The sequence below is a fragment of the Mytilus californianus genome, unplaced genomic scaffold (genome assembly GCF_021869535.1).
Source record: "Mytilus californianus isolate M0D057914Y unplaced genomic scaffold, xbMytCali1.0.p SCAF_6, whole genome shotgun sequence".
Classification (NCBI taxonomy): domain Eukaryota; kingdom Metazoa; phylum Mollusca; class Bivalvia; order Mytilida; family Mytilidae; genus Mytilus; species Mytilus californianus.
The window spans coordinates 79,656,991-79,677,350 of record NW_026262712.1 but is presented as its reverse complement, the minus strand read 5'-3'; the positions used below and the strand labels follow the sequence as shown (position 1 = coordinate 79,677,350).

The 20,360-nt window shown below is 31.5% G+C and overlaps 1 protein-coding gene across 1 annotated transcript; it reads left to right on the top strand.

The window, feature by feature from the left end:
* Positions 1–5,937: 5,937 nt before the first annotated feature.
* Positions 5,938–19,188, top strand: LOC127705412 (aldehyde dehydrogenase family 3 member B1-like). Its single transcript, XM_052209716.1, has 14 exons — positions 5,938–5,955; positions 6,203–6,346; positions 6,801–6,893; positions 8,016–8,151; positions 8,785–8,870; positions 10,594–10,757; positions 11,648–11,774; positions 12,363–12,466; positions 13,713–13,845; positions 14,402–14,472; positions 16,084–16,199; positions 16,784–16,913; positions 17,675–17,813; positions 19,104–19,188. The coding sequence occupies exons 1-14, from the start codon at positions 5,938–5,940 to the stop codon at positions 19,125–19,127; spliced, it is 1,485 nt and encodes a 494-aa protein (XP_052065676.1). The 3' UTR covers positions 19,128–19,188.
* Positions 19,189–20,360: the final 1,172 nt, after the last annotated feature.

Genomic DNA, 20,360 nt, shown 5'->3' with positions numbered 1-20,360 from the left:
AAATGACTATATAATAGATATACATGATAAAACCGAAGTCGGGATTAACTACAGGATAAAAACGGATACATTACATAAAACAACTTAATTCAACATATGAAAATACACAGTCGAGTTAGCCAAAGCATCAACGCACAAAGTGACGTCACATTTGAAATTCTAAAAATATTTCCCAAAAATAAGATAGGATTAGGATTGATTCAAGATTAGATTTGTAATACTGCCATTACATTTATTAATAACAATGAAAATTACAATACTTATTATCAAATTGTGGTTGTAATTAGATAATTAATTGTATTATCTAGCTATGTCGGTGTTTCTTCTGAATCAAACTGTAAACCAAATATATCGTATAAATTTCGTTGAACCAAACTAAAATCTAATAAATGAAGGGGGTGATTAATTATCTTTACCATAACACATGAATATAACAGAAAAGACGTTAAGACATTTGACAAAATCCGACGAGAATAACAAATATAACATCAAAATTAAATACATGAATTTGGGATAAAAAGGTACCGTGACACGTCTTATAGCAATGCGGTTTCACACTCAGCAAAACAGTCACAATCGGGAATAAGTCACGTTCGGTAATTAAAAGATCAGACGACGTAATGACAAACAACAATCTAACACGTGGTAAAAATGTCCTTAGTTAGTTTGGACAAAGACACATCGTATGGACTAACCAATTGCAATTCGTGATGGTGTCCGTAAAATTTACGGAGTGTCATTTTTAATCTGTCCTCCTCCTAACTTTGTCGGAGCAGTTTCTGTGTAAGGAGCACACTCCTGTATATGAAGTCCGTATAGTGTGAACAAGCACGAGAATAACGTATCAATTGAGATATGTAAACACCATACGAAGGGGCCTATAAAGGGTCTGATATGAAAAATGCCATGTAATATTCTATACTTATAGGTCACAAAAATTTTAATGACGATTCCAATGCAAACGACTAGAGTTTCCGTTATAACTTTCATATGTAAAACGTTTATAGCATCATAAGGTAAACTTTGAAAAACTGAACAACCAACATGTCTTCTATAAAGTCAAGCATACAAAGGCTTTTGTCTCGAACTTGTCATGTGAAGGTTAATCCAGAATCACTTATCGTTATCACTGTAGTCTGTATCACATGTTTTGCAACGGCCGATTGACAAGAGTGCTTGTTAATAAATAGACATACAGGAAAAAGTTAAACCACAAAAATACTGAACTCCGAGGAAAATTCAAAACGGAAAGTCACTAATCAAATGGCAAAATCAAAAGCACAAACACATCAAACGAATGGACAACATCTGTCATATTCCTGACTTGGTACAGGCATTTTCTTATGTAGAAAATGGTGGATTGAACATGGTTTTATAGCGCTAAACCTCTAACTTGTATGACAGTCGCATCAAATTCCATTATATTGACAACGATGCGTGAATAAAACAAACAGATATAATAGGTAAAAATGTCAAAATAGGGGTACAGCAGTCAACACCGGGTCACAATCTTAATCACAACAAAAACAAACAAATATTTAACAAAGAAGCACAAAAAGCATATATCACATTTAACAACCTCGTTCATTGCTTACTTATTTTTGTATTTTATTTATGTATGCCAAATCAACCAATAAAGGATCGAGGGATTTTAAGCACTGGGACCGAATCGTAATTTTAACATTAACTCTGGCGTAGAATCGCGTGTTTGACGTCAGAATGTAAACGTAACACAGTTAGAGATATAAAATAATTTTTTCGTTCAAAGTATGCAAAAATTATAATAGAACAATAACACAATGGCGGGATGTTTAAAAAACCAGAGACACGTCATATGAATCAAAGAAACATAAAAAGTCACACGGACAAAGCACACAAGTAGAAATGAAAAATAATACAAACAACACAATGACGGGATGCAGAGCCACGTCAAATGTATATCACCAAAAACAGACCAAACAGTAAAAGTAATATTAATAAAGACAAATAAAATAACACTTTAACACGTTATTAAGATGATAAACAGCGTCAGTACGCAGAATCTATACTTCAAGACCATCATGTATTATTTGTGAAGTTGATATATTTATCAACAAGGTCTTGGTACCTTCCGATGAACTTTTTTAGAAAAAGGACGAGACGTTCTTTGACATACCCCTGGTTCATCAACCTTTTTGCTCAGACACAGGAGTAAACTACTTAAAAAAGAGATAAAAGATACCAAAGGGATATTCAATCTCATAAGTCGAAGAAAAATTAACAACACCATGGTAAAAAAAGTGAAAGATGACGAAAAGACAAACAGACCACAAAAACCTTCATAGAAAAATAAAGATTTAGCAAGAGTCCATGTAGACAAACGTTGACAATATCAAGTAAACAATCCTAATAAAACTGTACATTTGAAAAGAGGATGTGCAATCAAATATTTAATATTTTCAAGTTGAAAGCGATATTAGGACATCACCATAACATCAATTTAAATAAAGTTTGTATACAGGTCAAATAAACATACAAATATACACAAGACAAGAAAACATACCTGTAAATCATTTCCTATATAAAGGTGTCATTTACATTTTGTATTTATTTTAAGACTGAGTCTATAAGATTATCTTTACACTCATTATCTGAATATTGTCGGACGTTCAGTTAGCAACAATCAATCAATGTTTATATTGTTATTAGACACATTTGCTTTACCGTTCTCTTTCAGTGTTTGGGAACATATGAATGAATAATTTATGCCCAGAATAGTATAATTTTTACACTAACATCAAATTAAAATTAAATGGCAATTCATAAATTTCTTGTTTAATGATATTAACCTATAATTTGTAAAAAAATAAAATATGATTTTTTTTAATAAATAATTGTTAGTCCCCATTTCAGCAGTCAGCGTTTTGGCACTGACATGATTTATAACATACTGAAATTCCGCGTTGATAAACAAGAAATTATTAAGAAACTGAGATACCAATTCTCTTTATCAAAATTGAATTTAGAAGAATTTGGCTATATTTTTTAGTCCCTTTTGGTCATATAGCCCATACCATTTCTTTCTATTTATTTATACATTCCTGGCTTTCAAGTGTTTTGGTTTGGTCGTTCTTGATTAGGATAAATCCATAAAATGCGTCGGACGCACGAAATTCATAGAGTGTTATTTCGTTCTGTGGTTTGTTTGTTTTCGGTCTTAATCTCATTACCAGTCCTCTCTCATTTACACATCTATGAAAACTGGTCTAATACATTTTTTCTGATACTTGTAATTGATATTGACGGATATTTTGAAAGCTGTCTATAACAATAATTTCAGACTATTGATAATAAGATTTCGCATATGTATTAATTAGATTTTTATAAATTTTTTATAGCTAGGTTGCTTTAATTAGGATTCAGGATTGTTTACTCATATAGCTGTTAGAAAATTTGCACACTCAATCTTTCGGCTATCTTAGGAAGTTGACTAAAAACAATCTTCAGCTGATGATTTTGTAAGTAAACTGCTAACTGCCTTTTCTTATATTTAGAATGATTTAACTGTTTAGAATTTGACACTGCGTAGTAGATGTTGAAAGCGATATTAAGACCTTGATTGTTGCATAATTCGGAGCCAAAGCTGGACAATCATAGCTTACATAATTAAGGTAAATGGAAAACTATTAGCGTGTTTTTATATTTTAATTCATTGTTTATTAGATGTTAATATTTATTTTAAATAGACAAGAGTATAGTATGTTGAGCAGTAATAAACGTTGAATGAAATAGTCGGAAACTTACTTTGTCTGATTAATGGTTTTTAAATATTTTGTATATTTTCAAACATGTATTTTTAATATTTAAAAAAAGTCTTTTATTGTAGTTTATTTTCTATTTCCATGCTTTTGGTTTTACTTAAATAACATATTAATGAAGGGAATTAAAGGCTTCAATCAATTTCACCATTTCCCCCAAAATAATAAAAGGAATGACTATTAATGATACCGGTATTTCGTCAAAATACCTACTGACCTCAAACAATTACTACCGATTTTAGTCAAATTGTCTGATGAAAATTCGTAAAACCTTAAAGGAGTGATGTTACAGGGTATTTCTTTTCTTGAACGGCAGGCAGTATCCAACCAGCAGCTATAACTACTATAACAAACTTCCTGAGGTATTGAACACATATTGACTGTGCTTTTCAAATGATGTGCCATTTTTTATTTCCTTCTAAGTAAGAGCTCATCCAGTTGGTTGCTTCACTGTGAGGGTTTTCTGAATTCAACCTAAAAGCTGATCCGCTATTCACTTAATATTCACTGGGTACAAAACATTTGCTATTTTATAGGACATAAATAAAACCAATGAATTACATGTGGCACCTTTTCGTTTGATTTTGATTTGAAGAATCACGTCACAGGCAACAAAAAATACCACTAGAATACGTCATTCCCTCCTACAAAACTAAAGAATAACAAATCAATTGTTGTACTTCGTATATAATATCAACAAATGAGAAGATTGTAATACGAAAGTTTATTAGAAAATCCTAATTTTGTTTTGTAAATCAATATACAATTTTTGGATAAAACATTCTGATCAACATACTTTCGAAACAATTCATCCATGATTTCTGTTATAGGCATGTTGACTAAGTAATTGTAAAAAATTGGCAATAGTAGGTTTTTTTTTCGCTTTGGGTTTGGTAAAAAAATACTTCACTAGTGTAGAAATTCATAAAAGTATGTAGATTTGCACTTGAATATAAGATAGGATGATTAAAAATGAATTTAAGAATAATTCTATATTATTAGAAATTATTGCGATGTAATGCAACTGTCATGCTGGTGTTATAAACACTACCATGGAGTTTTCAATTTTAAGCGTTAGTTTTATACCAAAAAAAAAAATCAATCAAATGAAATTTCAATTTTTCAAAAAATATATAGATTAGAACAACCAGTGCATATGTAGATTATGCAATGCCCCAGAAAATAGCTTTTAATTTAATTAAATCAACACATATATAGTTTTAGTTCACAGAGAATATATGTTTCGATCAGCTTCAATTTGTTTTTATATTTTCTTGTATTATTACCGTCGTCCTTTAACCCCGTGGCAATCCTTGCTATAGTTAATGGTGTTTCTCTCAAAGTTTTATGGACGTTTTTGTTTAAATTAATGGTAAAATAAAGTCTTGGTTGATAACATTTTAACAGGTAATTGTGTCATATTTAACATCAGGATAATTTATTTCCGCTCAGGCAAGACTGATCCATAATCTGGATATATATTAAATCCAACTTATTATTATCCTCTAAGATTTTCATATTGCTTTCTTTCCGTCTTCAACATTCGTCTATGACGATACTGAATAAAGGGGAGGGGCATTACAAATTTAAGTAGAATAACAACAAACAACACCATTAAATGAAAAGCAACAAAAAAAAACAAAAAAAACCAAAAGACAAAAATAGATAAAAAACACAGAAAACAAAAGATTGAGCAATATTAACTCTTCCACTGGTAACACCCACCTTGCTACTCGAGTTAGATATGCAATAGAGTCATATCGATGGAAAAGGTAATCACGTATATAGTAGTAGATTGGTCTAAACCTTATTTTAAGCGTCTCTGTCAATCGATGGGCAACTTTCAAATACATCTTTATTTACGTACCTATGTAGTTATTAACGGTTTTATAACTTAATCAGAAAAATGTTCTGGTGAATGTTTCTCATTGTCAAAATATATGTTTATAATACATATTTATCTAATTAAAACGATCGTAGTCTTTTGTGTATGATAGTTAATTTTGTTTTATAGATATCAAAGTACGACGATTTTGTTATTCAGACCAGTATAGACAAACAAATGACTTCAACATTGATTAATTTCACTCTTTGAATTCGTGTGTGGATTCATACTATTTTTCGAAAGAGATACACTTAAATGGCTTTTTACACAGAGGTAATATAAAATATTTAAGAAATGCAAAAGGATCTCTTGCTATCCACTGTTCTTACTTGAGGAATTTTCTGCAAAATTATGTACGGAAAATTTTTTTTAAAACGTAAAATAAGTATTTATATATGTTCAAAGGGGATAAATGTTCCTGGCATACATACCACTTGTACATTTTTGTGAACAATGGCTTCTAAAAATGAAAAGTGAAAATGAAATCATTATTTAGAAATTGAATGGAAATTAATCTTAGCTTGTAGGACAATTGAGAGCTGCATACCGGACTGGTAAAACAAAATCATATGAATGGAGAAGACAGCAGTTAGAAGGAGTTCTTACACTATTGGACGAAAACAAAGAAGAAATAGTAACATCTTTAAAGAACGATCTGCACAAGGTCAGGTCAATACATTTATAAATACTAGTAATTAGATGAAGACCAAGATTCATTAATCTCTGTCCATAAATGAACAAAACAACAAAGAATTACTAATGAATAGTGTTGACACCTACTCACGAGATAACCCAAAAGCACTGACATAGGGTAAAAATAAGACATAAAGGCGTACTAACTTTGTTCGTACTTTCATGGCAATTTAGAACAGCTTACATTCGACCGGAGTATGAGAGAGGACTGCTTTGGTATCTTTTGACATTGAATATTAAAACGTTTTAATTGGTATAGTGCTGTTGTTGTTATAAGTGTATTTTACATTAAGATACTTTTAAAGATAAACTTTATGATTAATCTTTTTTTATAATTGAAATTCAATCTTTTTGCATACATTTTCACATCTCACTAAGTGTGGACTATTATATTTTAGAACGAAATATTGTATTCTATTTTGCAGCCTCTCTTGGAAGCATTTTTTGAAATTGACCAGTGTAGAAATGACTTGATTGATACGATGAATAATTTAAAGGAATGGATGAAACCTCAAAAGGTATAAGATCTGCATAATTTAAGGTAAACATAAGATACTTTTACCTTCATTGTGATGTAATGGCTGAAGATTTAAATTATTATTTTTTCGTTTTGAAGCTAGATTGTATTTTAAATGACCAGTTTAAGGTTCAGTTACATTTTACCATTTTGAAATATTCACAGAAAGCCAAATATACCCGTAGTACCATTTAGTTATCTAATACAACTTAATTTACATTAATTACACGCAGGACTTGAGTCTTTATTCTTATGAATCAGACTTCATTCAAGGGCTTCTTAAGTAAATGGCATTAACCTTAAACTTCACACGTTCCGTTATATAGATGATGTCCTTTTAATGATTAATTCCTAGTTAATGACGTTGTTGCATGCATCATTTCCAATGATATTGAAATAAAGGATACCACAAAAGCATTTACGCTTCATATGTTGTCAGTTTATTTTCGATTTATGAGTTTGAATGTTCCTTTGGTATCCTTCGCCTCTCTTGAATTACACCTAGAAATTGACAATGTGGGCATGTTGAGAAGTAAACTTGACGTTTTAATTCCGATTGTAAGCTTTTCATATCTGTGTAGAAGTAACCGACAGAGCCTCCACATGGAGTAAATGTCAATATGCTTCTATATTCCATTATTTATTATAACCTATCATGATAGAGGACGACTGCTGGATAAGGAAGCTATTACATCAAGGGTTTCAAATAAAAAAGTCTTACTCCTTTCTTCTTTCTTTATACGGACGCTTTCATTATTTGGTTAACTGTTAATATAAGGAATAAATGTGCTTCAACTGACCACAGATAAGTTTCACATGTCGTCTCCGCAATCCTGCCTTCTTTTCCTCGATGGTGACATTACTGAATGCGACTTATCTTCGTATTTTAACTTGCAATGAGTAAGACAATGGGTGCCACACGTAGAGCAGGAACTACTGAACCTTTCCGGATCAACCGGTGTTTTTGGTGATCGTGTTGCTCAGGCTAGTTTTCTATGTAATAGTTGTTATTACGGTGATGCCTGTTTTTAGTTTTTATCTATGGAGGTGTCTGTTTTTATTGAACGTCTTGATTGCCTTTTTGGTATCCTCTCTCTTTTATACATGTTTTACGACTTTTAAGGTTCAAAAACCACTAACTAATATAATGGACAAAGCTTTCATACAGAAACAACCATATGGAGTAGTTCTTGTCATAGGAACGTGGAATTTTCCAGTAATGCTAACACTAATGCCAATGTTTGGTGCCTTAGCTGCAGGTATTGCAAGTTTAATGGATTTACTCTTCTTGAATATGAAAACATTATAGCATTTTTAGATTTATTTTGTCTTATTCATTCTACTAAAATAGAATTCTTATAAAATGTATAAGGTGTATGAAATATAGCTAAAATAGAAAAATATAGGTATTGAAAAAAAATCAATGACCGTATCAATGACATTTCTTTGCACACCCGGGGATAACACGTGCACCAACAGTCATATTTGAATATTTGTAGGTTACGAAAGCTCAAAAAAAAGTTTACTGTTGTGTTTATCATCAACGTGAAGTGTTCGTGATTTCAATTTTTATTATAGACTATGATTTTAACAGAAAAAAAATCTGTCTATTACAAATCAATAAAAATGATTTGCCTGCATATGACCAATGGACCATGGGAGAAACAAATTTAACCAACCTATCGTCTCGCGTTTATAATTGAATTATCCCACATACCACACGCGATGCGATGGTAGAATCTATACATTTATCAATGGATATAAGAAGGCAATAAAAACTTCAATCAATGGAGACGAAAATTCTGTTTTACAAAAAAGTGATTGATTTACTTGTGAAATCTGGTTATTACTTTAATTGCGTTATGTTATTTCAATTCTTTTCTCTAATCAAGGAAATTGTGTTTTACTGAAGACCTCCAGAATTTCTAGGAGTACTTCACAGGTGCTGGAAAAATTAGTTCCTAAATACCTGGACAGGGTAAGCAAGTACCATTTGTAGACTTCTAGGTTGTGCCATATTGGTATTTTATTGTTCAATGTTTGGATTTGGAAACTGATAAATGTTTTATCGGTGTATTTGGTTGATTTGTTGTTCTTATTAACGCATCCGTATAATTACCAACAACCCTCAGTTTATTGTTCTCTGAGAACACCAATTCACCATTCATTATTCACAACATGGTGCACTGTAACATAATTGTACGTGCGTAAGATAAATCACTGTGGATATTACAACAGCGTTTAAAAAGGTATTTTTGTCCTACTGTGTAGGTTGCCATTGAATTTCTATAAAAAGAAAACAAGCAAAAAATTAAGCTGGAGACAGATTATGAGAAATGAAAAAGACGAACTTTGCCTCGTCAAAGTTGTCTATTAATTTAGCCCACAACAGATCTACCATAAGCACCAAAGAGCCAGAGCCCCAGTAAGACAGCACCTGACCAGCTTCGTTACTTGTGATAGACTTATTTTTTATGTGCAGGAATTTAAACTGGCTTTAGGGACTTTCCTTTTTGAATTTTCCTCAAAGTTCAGTAATTTTGTGATTTTTACTTTTTTTCCGTATTTAACATATCCACTTTTTTTCTTCATCATTGGAATAACTAAATGAGCATGGAAGAACGTTAAATAAATAACAGTTCAGATAAAGCATTTAACGCTTTCATATCGACAAAAGAAATTACAAAAAAAAAAAAAAAAAACAACACAGCAACGAAAACACTTCTACATGTGAAAAAATACCAAACTGAAAATAAACAAAGTATTATCGTAATAACTGAAAGGAAGCTCTACCTTATATAGAAGCGAGCCAAGATTTTTTACACTCTATAAAGATCCGCTAAGTTGTGAGTAGATTTCACACAGCAACTACACAATAAACAGTTCAGTTCAAACACAATAATCCAATGCCAAGCATATTGTTAAAAAGTTTTAGTGAAAACAATTTCATTTAAAAGAGGGAAAATGAAACATTTCAGTAAAAAATGAAAACAACACATTGTAAATTTCATGTGTCTGAAGCGCTTTTCTGGATTTAACTTCATCAGGAACGCTCAAAGCCGATAATCTAAACAGTTGAAGAGCTATATGACCAACAGAACCTTAAAAAAAGTGGCAAATTTATCTAAGGTCAATTTTGCCTAAGGGAGTTGACACCTAAGTTTCTTATCATTTCAAAATTTATTAAAAAAAACAGACAATATTACAAAGGTTTGTTATAAATCATGTCAGTACCAAAGTACTGACTACTGAGCTGATGATACACCCGGGGGACTAATAGTCCACCAGCAGCGGTATTGACCCAGTGCTGTGAAAAATGAAACAACACATTATAAATTTAATGCGTCCGAAGCGCTTTTCTGTAACATTGTAATTAAATTGTAAATGCAAAAAGCGATATATATCCAAAAAACAAGACAAAATAATATCGCAACACATGCTATTAATATAACATAATTTTCCATAGAAACGTCTGATTTAAATTGGTAAATTATGTAAACCAAATATTAAATACGCAGAAAGTACTTTTTTTTATCATTTATGGAATAAAATGTTGTTATTTGTTATGTCCATATATTGTGGATTTTTATATATTATTTTCAATATTGTCTTCAAACGCTTTCAACTTGCAAGGGCTTTTGGGTGATTTTTTTGCCTGTCCACATTATTCGATAATATTTTTTTATTATTTCAATTTTCAGGACTGTATAAAAATTATAAATGGAGGTACTGGGGAAACAACAGTCTTACTGAATGAAAGATATGATTATATCTTCTATACAGGAAATACATCTGTAGGGAAGATTGTCATGAATGCTGCTAGTCAATATCTCACTCCGGTCACACTAGAACTAGGAGGCAAAAAGTATTTTTTGTTCGGAGACACTTTATGGTTTAATCTTATTATCTTGTTTTTAAGAAAAGCTCATCATCATTAAATCGTGCATTTGATATTTCTGTTTGCAAGAACATTGAGTAAGCTGATTTCTTTAGAAAACTGATGTTTAATTCAAAGACAGAGGGTACAGTTCAGTTGTTCCATTGCATATCTTTAAAAAAATATACAGGTGCCCATTGAAAAGACATTTGAAAGCATTATTATGTTACAAGTGGTCTAATTGTAAAGCATGTACTTGATATTGCTACAATTTAATTTTTTTACTTAAATGAAGGAAGTAATAAAAAAGTTGTCTTCTATCTTTCAAATACGCTTTACTTCAGGTACAATTGGTATTGGTGATCTTCATGTCAAAAGAGACCAACTAAAAATAACACACTAGTACACCTTTTTAAATCTGAAAATCCAACCAAAAATTCTATTTTAGTTAGGCTGGTTTAAATTTATCCTCATACGTGGTACAACAAAAAAAAAACTAAACTCTTCCAAATAATTGTGTCATCTAAAGATTATATGTTTAAAGAGATACAAAAGAGAGGAATATAGTACACAAGTCTAAAACTATCTAAAAGTTTTTTTTTATCAATCTTGTATTTGAAAATAGTGACCATCATGAAAGAAATTTAAAGAACATAAGCGACCGTGTTGCAAGGTATATCAATATGCCAAATACACCATACACGAATGAAACAAACAGAGGAACAAAAAGAAATTGGTTGCATGCAAAACAAAAAATATAACAATAATGACATTGTATTTACAGATAGTCCTGATACCCCCTAAAATGTAAGTTTTTACACGACATTTTAGTTATCAATACTACTTATTTAATAAATGCATATTTTCTTGTTCTATAGTCCGGTGTATGTGGATACAAACTGTGATTACAAAGCAGTAGCTAACAGACTTCTATGGGGGAAGACAATAAACGCTGGACAGACATGTATAGCACCTGATTATGTCATGTGCACGAAAGACATTCAGGTACGGATTGGTAACTGTTTCGACAGGAAATGAGATCAATGCGAAATGCAACAACAGGAACTGATTATCAATGAATTTATACGGATGTTGAATTTGAAGTTATTTATGTATTGCTTAAGGTCGTCTGAGAACCATTCTTTGCATGTGCATATTCGGGACAACACAACAACAAGTGGGGTCACCACGGACACATGATTACATAGAATCGGGATTGTTGTTTGTTGAGTTTGAAAAATAATTTTATTGCCACTTGATGTTATCTTCAAAGTACTCGAATTAACTATATTATTAACGCGCGTTGCATTTCTAAAACACATGCCTTGATTTAAAATTTCGAAATGAGTCGTGGTGTAAAGATTTAGAGCAGCCAAACAGACGCTTTATGTAGACACGTTGAATTTCTTTCAAAAATATTTGCTAACGATAATGTTTTTCAGTGCAAAGAAATAAAATTATTTAATTTTGGAAAAATGTATTCAAATGTATAGGAAGATCACGTTCGGCTGACTTGTCAAGATAAAAAAATGTAAGACGGATCTTTTACAATGTTGATTTTGTTAATTTGCACCCTTCTTTCTCCATATACAGGAGGAACTGATTCAGGCAATGAAGATAACAATAAATGCATTCTATCAAGGTGACCCATACAGCTCAGGCAGTTACGGCAGATTGGGCAATGACAGAAACTTCCAGTAATTATGATTTTTTTTCGCAATTCTAATGACATATTATTTGTTGATAAATTAAACAGGAGACAAAATGCTACATATATCTTATTTTCAATATATAATTGCGAATGTTCAATTGGTTTAGAAGTTAAAACATACCAACATTAAAGGCATTACGTCCATTTTTGTGCAAATGATTACATTGTTCAGACACTATTCTTTGATCGGTATTCACACAAATGTAATAGATAATTAAGATTACTTTAAATTAAACAATGATACACTAAGATGTTCAAAATTGAACCTTAAGAATTGATTACTAATCTGAATCAAACTGTTATTTTGATTTTCATTAGCAGCAAAAGGCGGTTTTTTTCACCAAGTCGTTTTTTTGGTGTCAAGACATTTCGGTTTAAGTATACAATATTTTATTGCAAAATACTAAAATTGTGAACAAATTATGGTACCAATTTTAGTGACACACGGGACTGACATTGTTTTCGATGAACATACACATTTTGTTAAAAGGGCATTAACTGTCAAATTCTTTATACTGATTTGACCAAATTCTCATATTTGAGTTATAACATACTGAAACGTATATCTACATTACAAAAAGTCAAAAGAAACAATTAACAATGCACGGACTCGTTACAATGTATCAATGTATCAGCATTTCGTGCGTATTTTAGACTAGACGCCATCCAATTATGCATCGAGATGATCTCTGAAGACTGCTGACGGTCATATAAGCCGATATAAACATAAATATTAATATAAGTAAACATACAAGCACGTGCAATCGTATAATGACGATTTTGCTATGTCTGTTCGATTTCATGTTATCTATAAAGTATATGGATATCATCTTTTTACCTGTATAAGAATGATTTGTTGTTGGCCGGATCAGTCAACAACATGATTATTCCTGTTATTAATATGGTTTTATTTCAGCATGTGATTCATTCTTGTCTTTTTAACGAATGAACCACATGCTGAACACATGTACAATCCATCTCCACTTAAGGTAGAAAAAAGGTGCATGAATACGGATTTAAATAAGTTGAGTTATTTACTTGTAAGCCAATACATCAGCGATTTTTTTTTAAATCTAATTTTGACTCAATTGACTAAACTGACTGCTGATAGCGAAACAGTATCACTCTATTCAGCTTTAATAAATGTTTGAAACAAAATAAATCATATTTGAATTTTTTGTCTAATTTGTAGCTAATGCCTTTTAATATCAAGTTAAATGTTTACATTTAAGACGAGTGAAAAAGATAATTGACAGCAGTAAAGACAACATAGCTATTGGTGGGACAACAAATAAGAAGGAATATTACGTGTCACCGACGATATTAAAAGATGTCAAGTTTACAGATCCTGCTATGCAGGAAGAGGTGATATCAAATAAATGTTAAATGGTTCTACATGTCACAAAACAGCAATTCGTAATCTAAAAAATACAACGAATATCGATTTGTCTTTTTTAACTCTTTCACAGTCAATGTAAAGTTGAAATAATAAGACAACAACTAGTTATAGAAATGACATTAACGACACCAACTGTATTGCATCTGATATGCATATCGACAAATTATATCTATTCAGTGATGCTCGAGTCCAAATTAAACGAAAATCAATAACCTAAAAGAAACTCTGAAGTGTTTGTATATGAATTAAAAAAATAAAAATAAAAGTATAGCCAAAGAAAACATAATCAGAGCTATATATAAGGGAGATAACTTACTGAATTTCTGAATTTCAAAGGATATCAGAAGTTTTCTGAAAAAAAATTAAAAAAAATGCTGTACTTATATGCCAGTACCGAACTTAATAGAAAACATAAAGTAAAGATATCAGTATTTCATACTCAAGTTGTACATATCTTGCTATTCCCCTTGTCATTATTCTGTATCAGTTATCTTTTATGTTACAACATTCATTTTCAAGCAGATGTTTGGACCTGTCCTGCCAATAGTACCAGTGAACAACGAGGATGATGCTATAAACTATATTGTAAATGGGTGAGTTGATGGATGTTCATTATTAGGATAGTACAAAATGCAAATCAGAACGGATACTAGATTATCACTAGATTATGATAAATATATATACTCACGTTATGGATCTACATGTACAAATACATTCATACATGATATATTTACACACAGTAATCATGTCCCTAGAAGAGCACCTAGATACCAAAGGGACATTCAATATTATTATTCTTCATGTCAAAATGCCAGATTTTGATTGGTTAATACGAGGGAGACAATTTACTCTATCATATGGCAAATACTCTATTAACCTTCACGGAGACGCTTGCTCAAGTGTGCGCTTTAATCAATACGGAGAATTGTTATGAACAAGACGACATAGTTTATTACTTTGAATTTGAAATTTAATAGACAGTAATAACAGAACATTCAGTATATTGAATTAAATAACACATACCTGAGAGGGTGATGGAGCAGATTGCTATCCCTCGAAAAAACATTGTCAACCATGGTTTTGCCTCAGTTGACAATGTTTTCTCGGGGTAACAATCTGCCATATCACCCTTCAGCTATGTGTTATTTATATAATTGATTAAATGCTGATAAACAATATTAGCAACGGCAAAATAACTCCTGTTTTGATATTTGTTGCATGGTCTAAATAAGATAAAAATTCTTTCGTTACGACCACTGTTTGGGTTGTATTTATACAATCGGCACTAAATGTCATGGGATCACTAAATGATCTACAATCAGAAGTTATATTTTGATGTACTTTATTAACAGTGTTATTCTACTGAGAGATGGTCCTGAATATGCATTTAAATTGACACTGTGTGTTAAACAACCATTCATCCTTCCATTGAGAGATGATGCGTCCCCTAATAAATCATTGAAATCGTCAATTTTCGTTTTCCAACAACGAATATTTTAGAACGCATGTTTGTCATAAAGAGTTTATTAATTTGTTTCTACATTTTCTTTGTTGTGGTTGTTTAGAATCCTTCATTTGGTTTACGAATATTCAAAATCTTGTTTGCCTGAAATATATGTTCTTGATAGAACTATTAGAATATTAATAATGCAAATAAGCAATGAAAGTCGATAATCAAAAAAGGTAATAGATACAATAGGTGAAGATACAAAGTGGGTTATAAAACAATGTTAACTTTAACAGACAACACCATGGCCAAAACGAAGGAGGCTTATATAAATAACAGGCAACAACAACACAACTAACAGAAATTTAAGATAAACACAAGCCCCCTCATAAACGCGGTCTGAGCCAAGTTGCTTCGGAATTTTGAGCAGCCCGTATTGTGTCAAGTAAACAATCTCCGATGTCACAATCTATTAAACATGGAAGAAAGGACGACAATATGGCTACGACCAGTTGAATATATTCGTAGATAACTGCATGGTAAATTATCAATGGGACATTATTCACCAAAATGCAATTGACGAAAGTTTAATTTCACTGAGACAAAGTAAAAAAATATGAGTAAAGACTTACACACTGTAAAGTGACATAGAAAAAGAGTTAAAATCAGAATTAAATTTGAGAAATGAAAAGTGATTTCAATATCAAGAACTGAACATATCAATTATTATTTAATAAATAATAAATAATCTTTACAGTGAAAAACCTCTGGCCATGTATATCTTTTCAAATGATAAGACAGTGAAAGAAAAGTTTAGTAATTCTACGAGTAGTGGCGGTTTAGTAATTAATGATACAATGTTACATGCTGGAGGTCAGTAATTTAATTATTTTTTTTTCCTCTCAGATACAAATCGAAATTTTCAGTTTCAAATCATTCAGCAAAAAATGGCCTAGCTGTCGTGCGAACTAAATTAAGATTTAAGTAAGATGTAAGGCGAACATGTCGTGCCAGTTGAAATCCTTGTAATATTGTTGTGGAAACGCATACACCTAATTATCCATAGAGATTATTTATCGTACTTACGGCATTTTCTGGTGCTTTTGTTTACTATAATTGGAATTAATGTATGCAATTTATATTTGATTAATACTGACGTAAATCATTCTTCGGCACCACTGTGCTTGGAAGTAACAAGTCGATGTATACCTTTTATAGATACACGAGACAAAAGAAGTGTCAAATGAATATAGGGTCACATTATAAACAAAATCGTTTTATACTCCCTTCAAACATCAAATGTACATGTATTCCTTCTTGTTTTTGGGGAATGTAAAAACTAACCGTTACACTATACTGTCATCTGAAAAAAAAATCATCAGTTTGTTACACTTGATTGTTTTTAATCAACTGGCACATGTTTCGGTGAATACTAAATGATTTTTTCATACATATAGTGATGACTTTACCATTTGGAGGTGTTGGGAACAGCGGTTTGGGAGCTTATCATGGCAAGTTGACCTTTGACACATTTAGTCATAACAGAGCTTGCTTAGAGAGAGAACTAATATTGGAAGGATTACAATCGTAAGTTTGATCCGGGCAATGTGCATTTTGTACTTATTTATTAATCACAGTGTAAGATATATATTTTGTCATGCTGACTGTTTTTATCCTAGTAAAACCGTGTTGGTTATTATTACTAGAAATAAGCTATTTTTATTTTTTACAGATGAATTGAAAATATCGGAGACAGATACCAAAAAATACAACAATTTTTATGACAAATAATGCAATGACTTCTAAACAAAACTACAATCCATAAGAATTGTAATAAAAAAATGAAATGATTCATTATTTGCATCTTAAATGAAAACATATGTCACTCCAAAGATAGTTCGAAGGAGTAGATGTAGCGTGATATAAATAATCAACTGCTTTTATACTGTTATCAAAAAATAATCTTAACCTAAGTCTAGGACAAATGTTGGATGAACGTTTCAGAAGACATGGATAATCAACGTAGTTTATCTTCTGAAATATAAAAGTAAATACAAGCTGTCTTCATTACCACTCTCAGATAATTAGTCCCACGTCTTACATATTTCAGCAAGCGAGACAAATATTTAGTTTAAAAAACTCAACGAAAGCGTAAATATTTTCGTGATAGCCGTCATATTCCCGAAAAAACGAAATCATTCGATTCATTTTTCATAACGGTAATCAAAATTAAAAGAGACCAAATCATTTATAAAATCAACGAAGATAGTAGGAGTCCTTAGTAGTTTGAGTTAACTTTGACCAAATATATTAACCTGGTTTTTTTTATTAAATGTTTATCCTTTCAGGATACGGTACCCTCCATACACACAAAAGAAGATAAACATTATTCAGATGGTAACAAAGAAGAAACTACAACGGTCATCATTTATGTCGACTTGGTTGTTTCTTGTCATAGGAATGATGGCAGCGGCATTTCTTCTTAAGGTATGAATATAAGGACTTGTAAAAGAACACTAGATTTTTTTATGATTTCATTGTGTTATGAGACAAATATATTTGTTTGCGTTACATTATAACCGAGCAAAAGTTCTTATTGTCTGATTGTTATTATTATTCATGTAGTAAGATTGAAACTTAATCATGATGTCATGATTTCCAATATCGTTTGTTTTTTAATTCACAATTTATTTTTTATTCCATATTCCAAGTATTGTGAAAATTGAAAATTGCTATTGATTTGATAAATCATAAAAATGCTCCCAAAGGGAGAACATATCAAGGAGTAATTTAAAATCACAAATCGAATTCAAACAAACAACACCATGTCAAAAATCAAAAACGAAAAATAACAAACAAACAGCCCACACAAAGCTACACAGAAAACTATAAAGTTAAGAAACACAAAACCAACCTAAGTAAAAAAGGGAGTGAACGCAGATCCTTCGAAAGGATAAGCAGTTCCAGCCGCAGTAGTGACACTCGTCGTGTTACTCATTAAAGGTGAAAATTGGTGATAAGTCGTCGGTTATGTTACAATTAAGGAAAGAAGGGCCGCATTGTTGCCTGACGTCGAAAAAATCTGAAGGGATCTGTGAAACAGATAGTTGATAACGGTCAACCACATCATGTAAATAATTGGATGGATGATTACAACATAGCTTATCATATGAACCCTTGGTACAATATCTTTCTTGTAAGCAGCAATCCTCTATCATTGAAATCGTGATAGGAATCACAGACCGAAAAATATTGTATCAATATGGAGATATATAATTTTCCGAATTATTCTCTATTTAGAACGCTACGAATTCGCTTGAAATTTTACAAATACATGAAACTGCAACAAAAAAGGGACTTACAGAAATAGTCAGGTCCACTTTACCTCAATATATGTTTTTTCCCCAGAAACACGAGAACTGCGCATGAACGTAATACAACTTTTTTTTAATGATAAATATTTAAAGGGCAAATGGTTTTCAGAAATCAATAGATTTCAATGCTAGTCAAAAATGTTGATCCTGTAATTGTAAATAACACTATGAACTCGTTGCGTCCGATTTACCTTAATCACGAACGCTCAAACCAAAACATCTGAAAGCCAAAGATAAATAAGACCTAAGCACATGAGGCGCTATACGATCAAAAGAGACATGTTTTACCTGTACACCTAAACAATTCATGGTTTACATTAGAAATTTAAAAGGAAATATTTATTTTTACAAAATAGGATTGTGCAAATGTCTTTAACTTTTTCTATTTACATTTCTATTGTAGATGTTTGCACTGTACATCGAATAGACCATGGAACCTGTTAAAATTGAAATAATTGCTTGTACTTTCATATATTGATTTGTCCAAGGATTTTTATCGTATAATTTCAAAATCCTTCTTTTTCTTATTTGGATAAAATTCAACTACACAATATCCACTTGACAATTTTTACAATGTATGTCACCTTTTTTAGAAACATATATCATGGAAAACCAAATGGAAAGGCTAACACATTAAAGTAGGGATCTGAAAAGCAAGTATCGATCGATGAATATCGTTTTGTTTCATATACATCTCTAAAGGGCATACCATACAGTAGAAAATACAGATACGTATGCGTCCTTTAACGTGTTATTTCCACAACGTTGCTGTGGACAATCCATCAATATTCGCGTAAATTAAGTAACGTCATCAAATTGGTTACGTGAAAACTAACTAGGTGTGTATTCAAGTTTGCAAGCTCTCCTGCAAAGGCATGTCATTCGATGCAAATGAAACAGTTTACTTTTGTATCATTAATAAAGTCGTATATACCAGTAATTGGTATAACGGTTTTGAGTACGGTGTGAATAGCATTACGCCAAACATGCATTAAGAATACACTTCGACATAATTAAGAGCAAACAATGGCGATGGAATCTCCTGCATTTAAAAAACTAGGTTTTCTATTTCTAGCTTATAAATGACCATATGCACCCCGTTTTATTTTTTTTTACATTCGATTATGTTCTACTTCAGAAATGTTAAATCGAAACAAGAAGAGGTTTTTAGCAAGAAAAACGCTTATTGCTTTTTATTTGCAATAAAACTGCAACATTTTGAAATTTTCAAAACGGTGAAGTTGAAATCATCCCTTCGTAAATTTTACAGACGAGTTGGTTGACCGTTATGGAATAACCGTTTCACAGATGATATCGGATATGTTCCTTATGTCGTAACTACAATACCCTTCCCTTTTCACGAAAGTGACCAACCGAATTAGACTATTTACCGGATTTGTAATAACATTAGCAACACGACGGGTGCTACATGTGGAGCAGGATCTGCTTACCCTTCCGGAGCACCTGAGATTACCCCCAGTTTTTGGTGGGGTTCGTCTTGCTTAGTCTTTAGTTTTCTATGTTGTAACATCTGTACTATTATTTGTCTGTTTGTCTTTTTATTTTTGGCCATGGCGTTGTCAGTTTGTTTTCGATCTATGAGTTTGACTGTCCCTCTGGTATCTTTCGTCCCCCTTTGAACTGAAATATGTTAAAATGT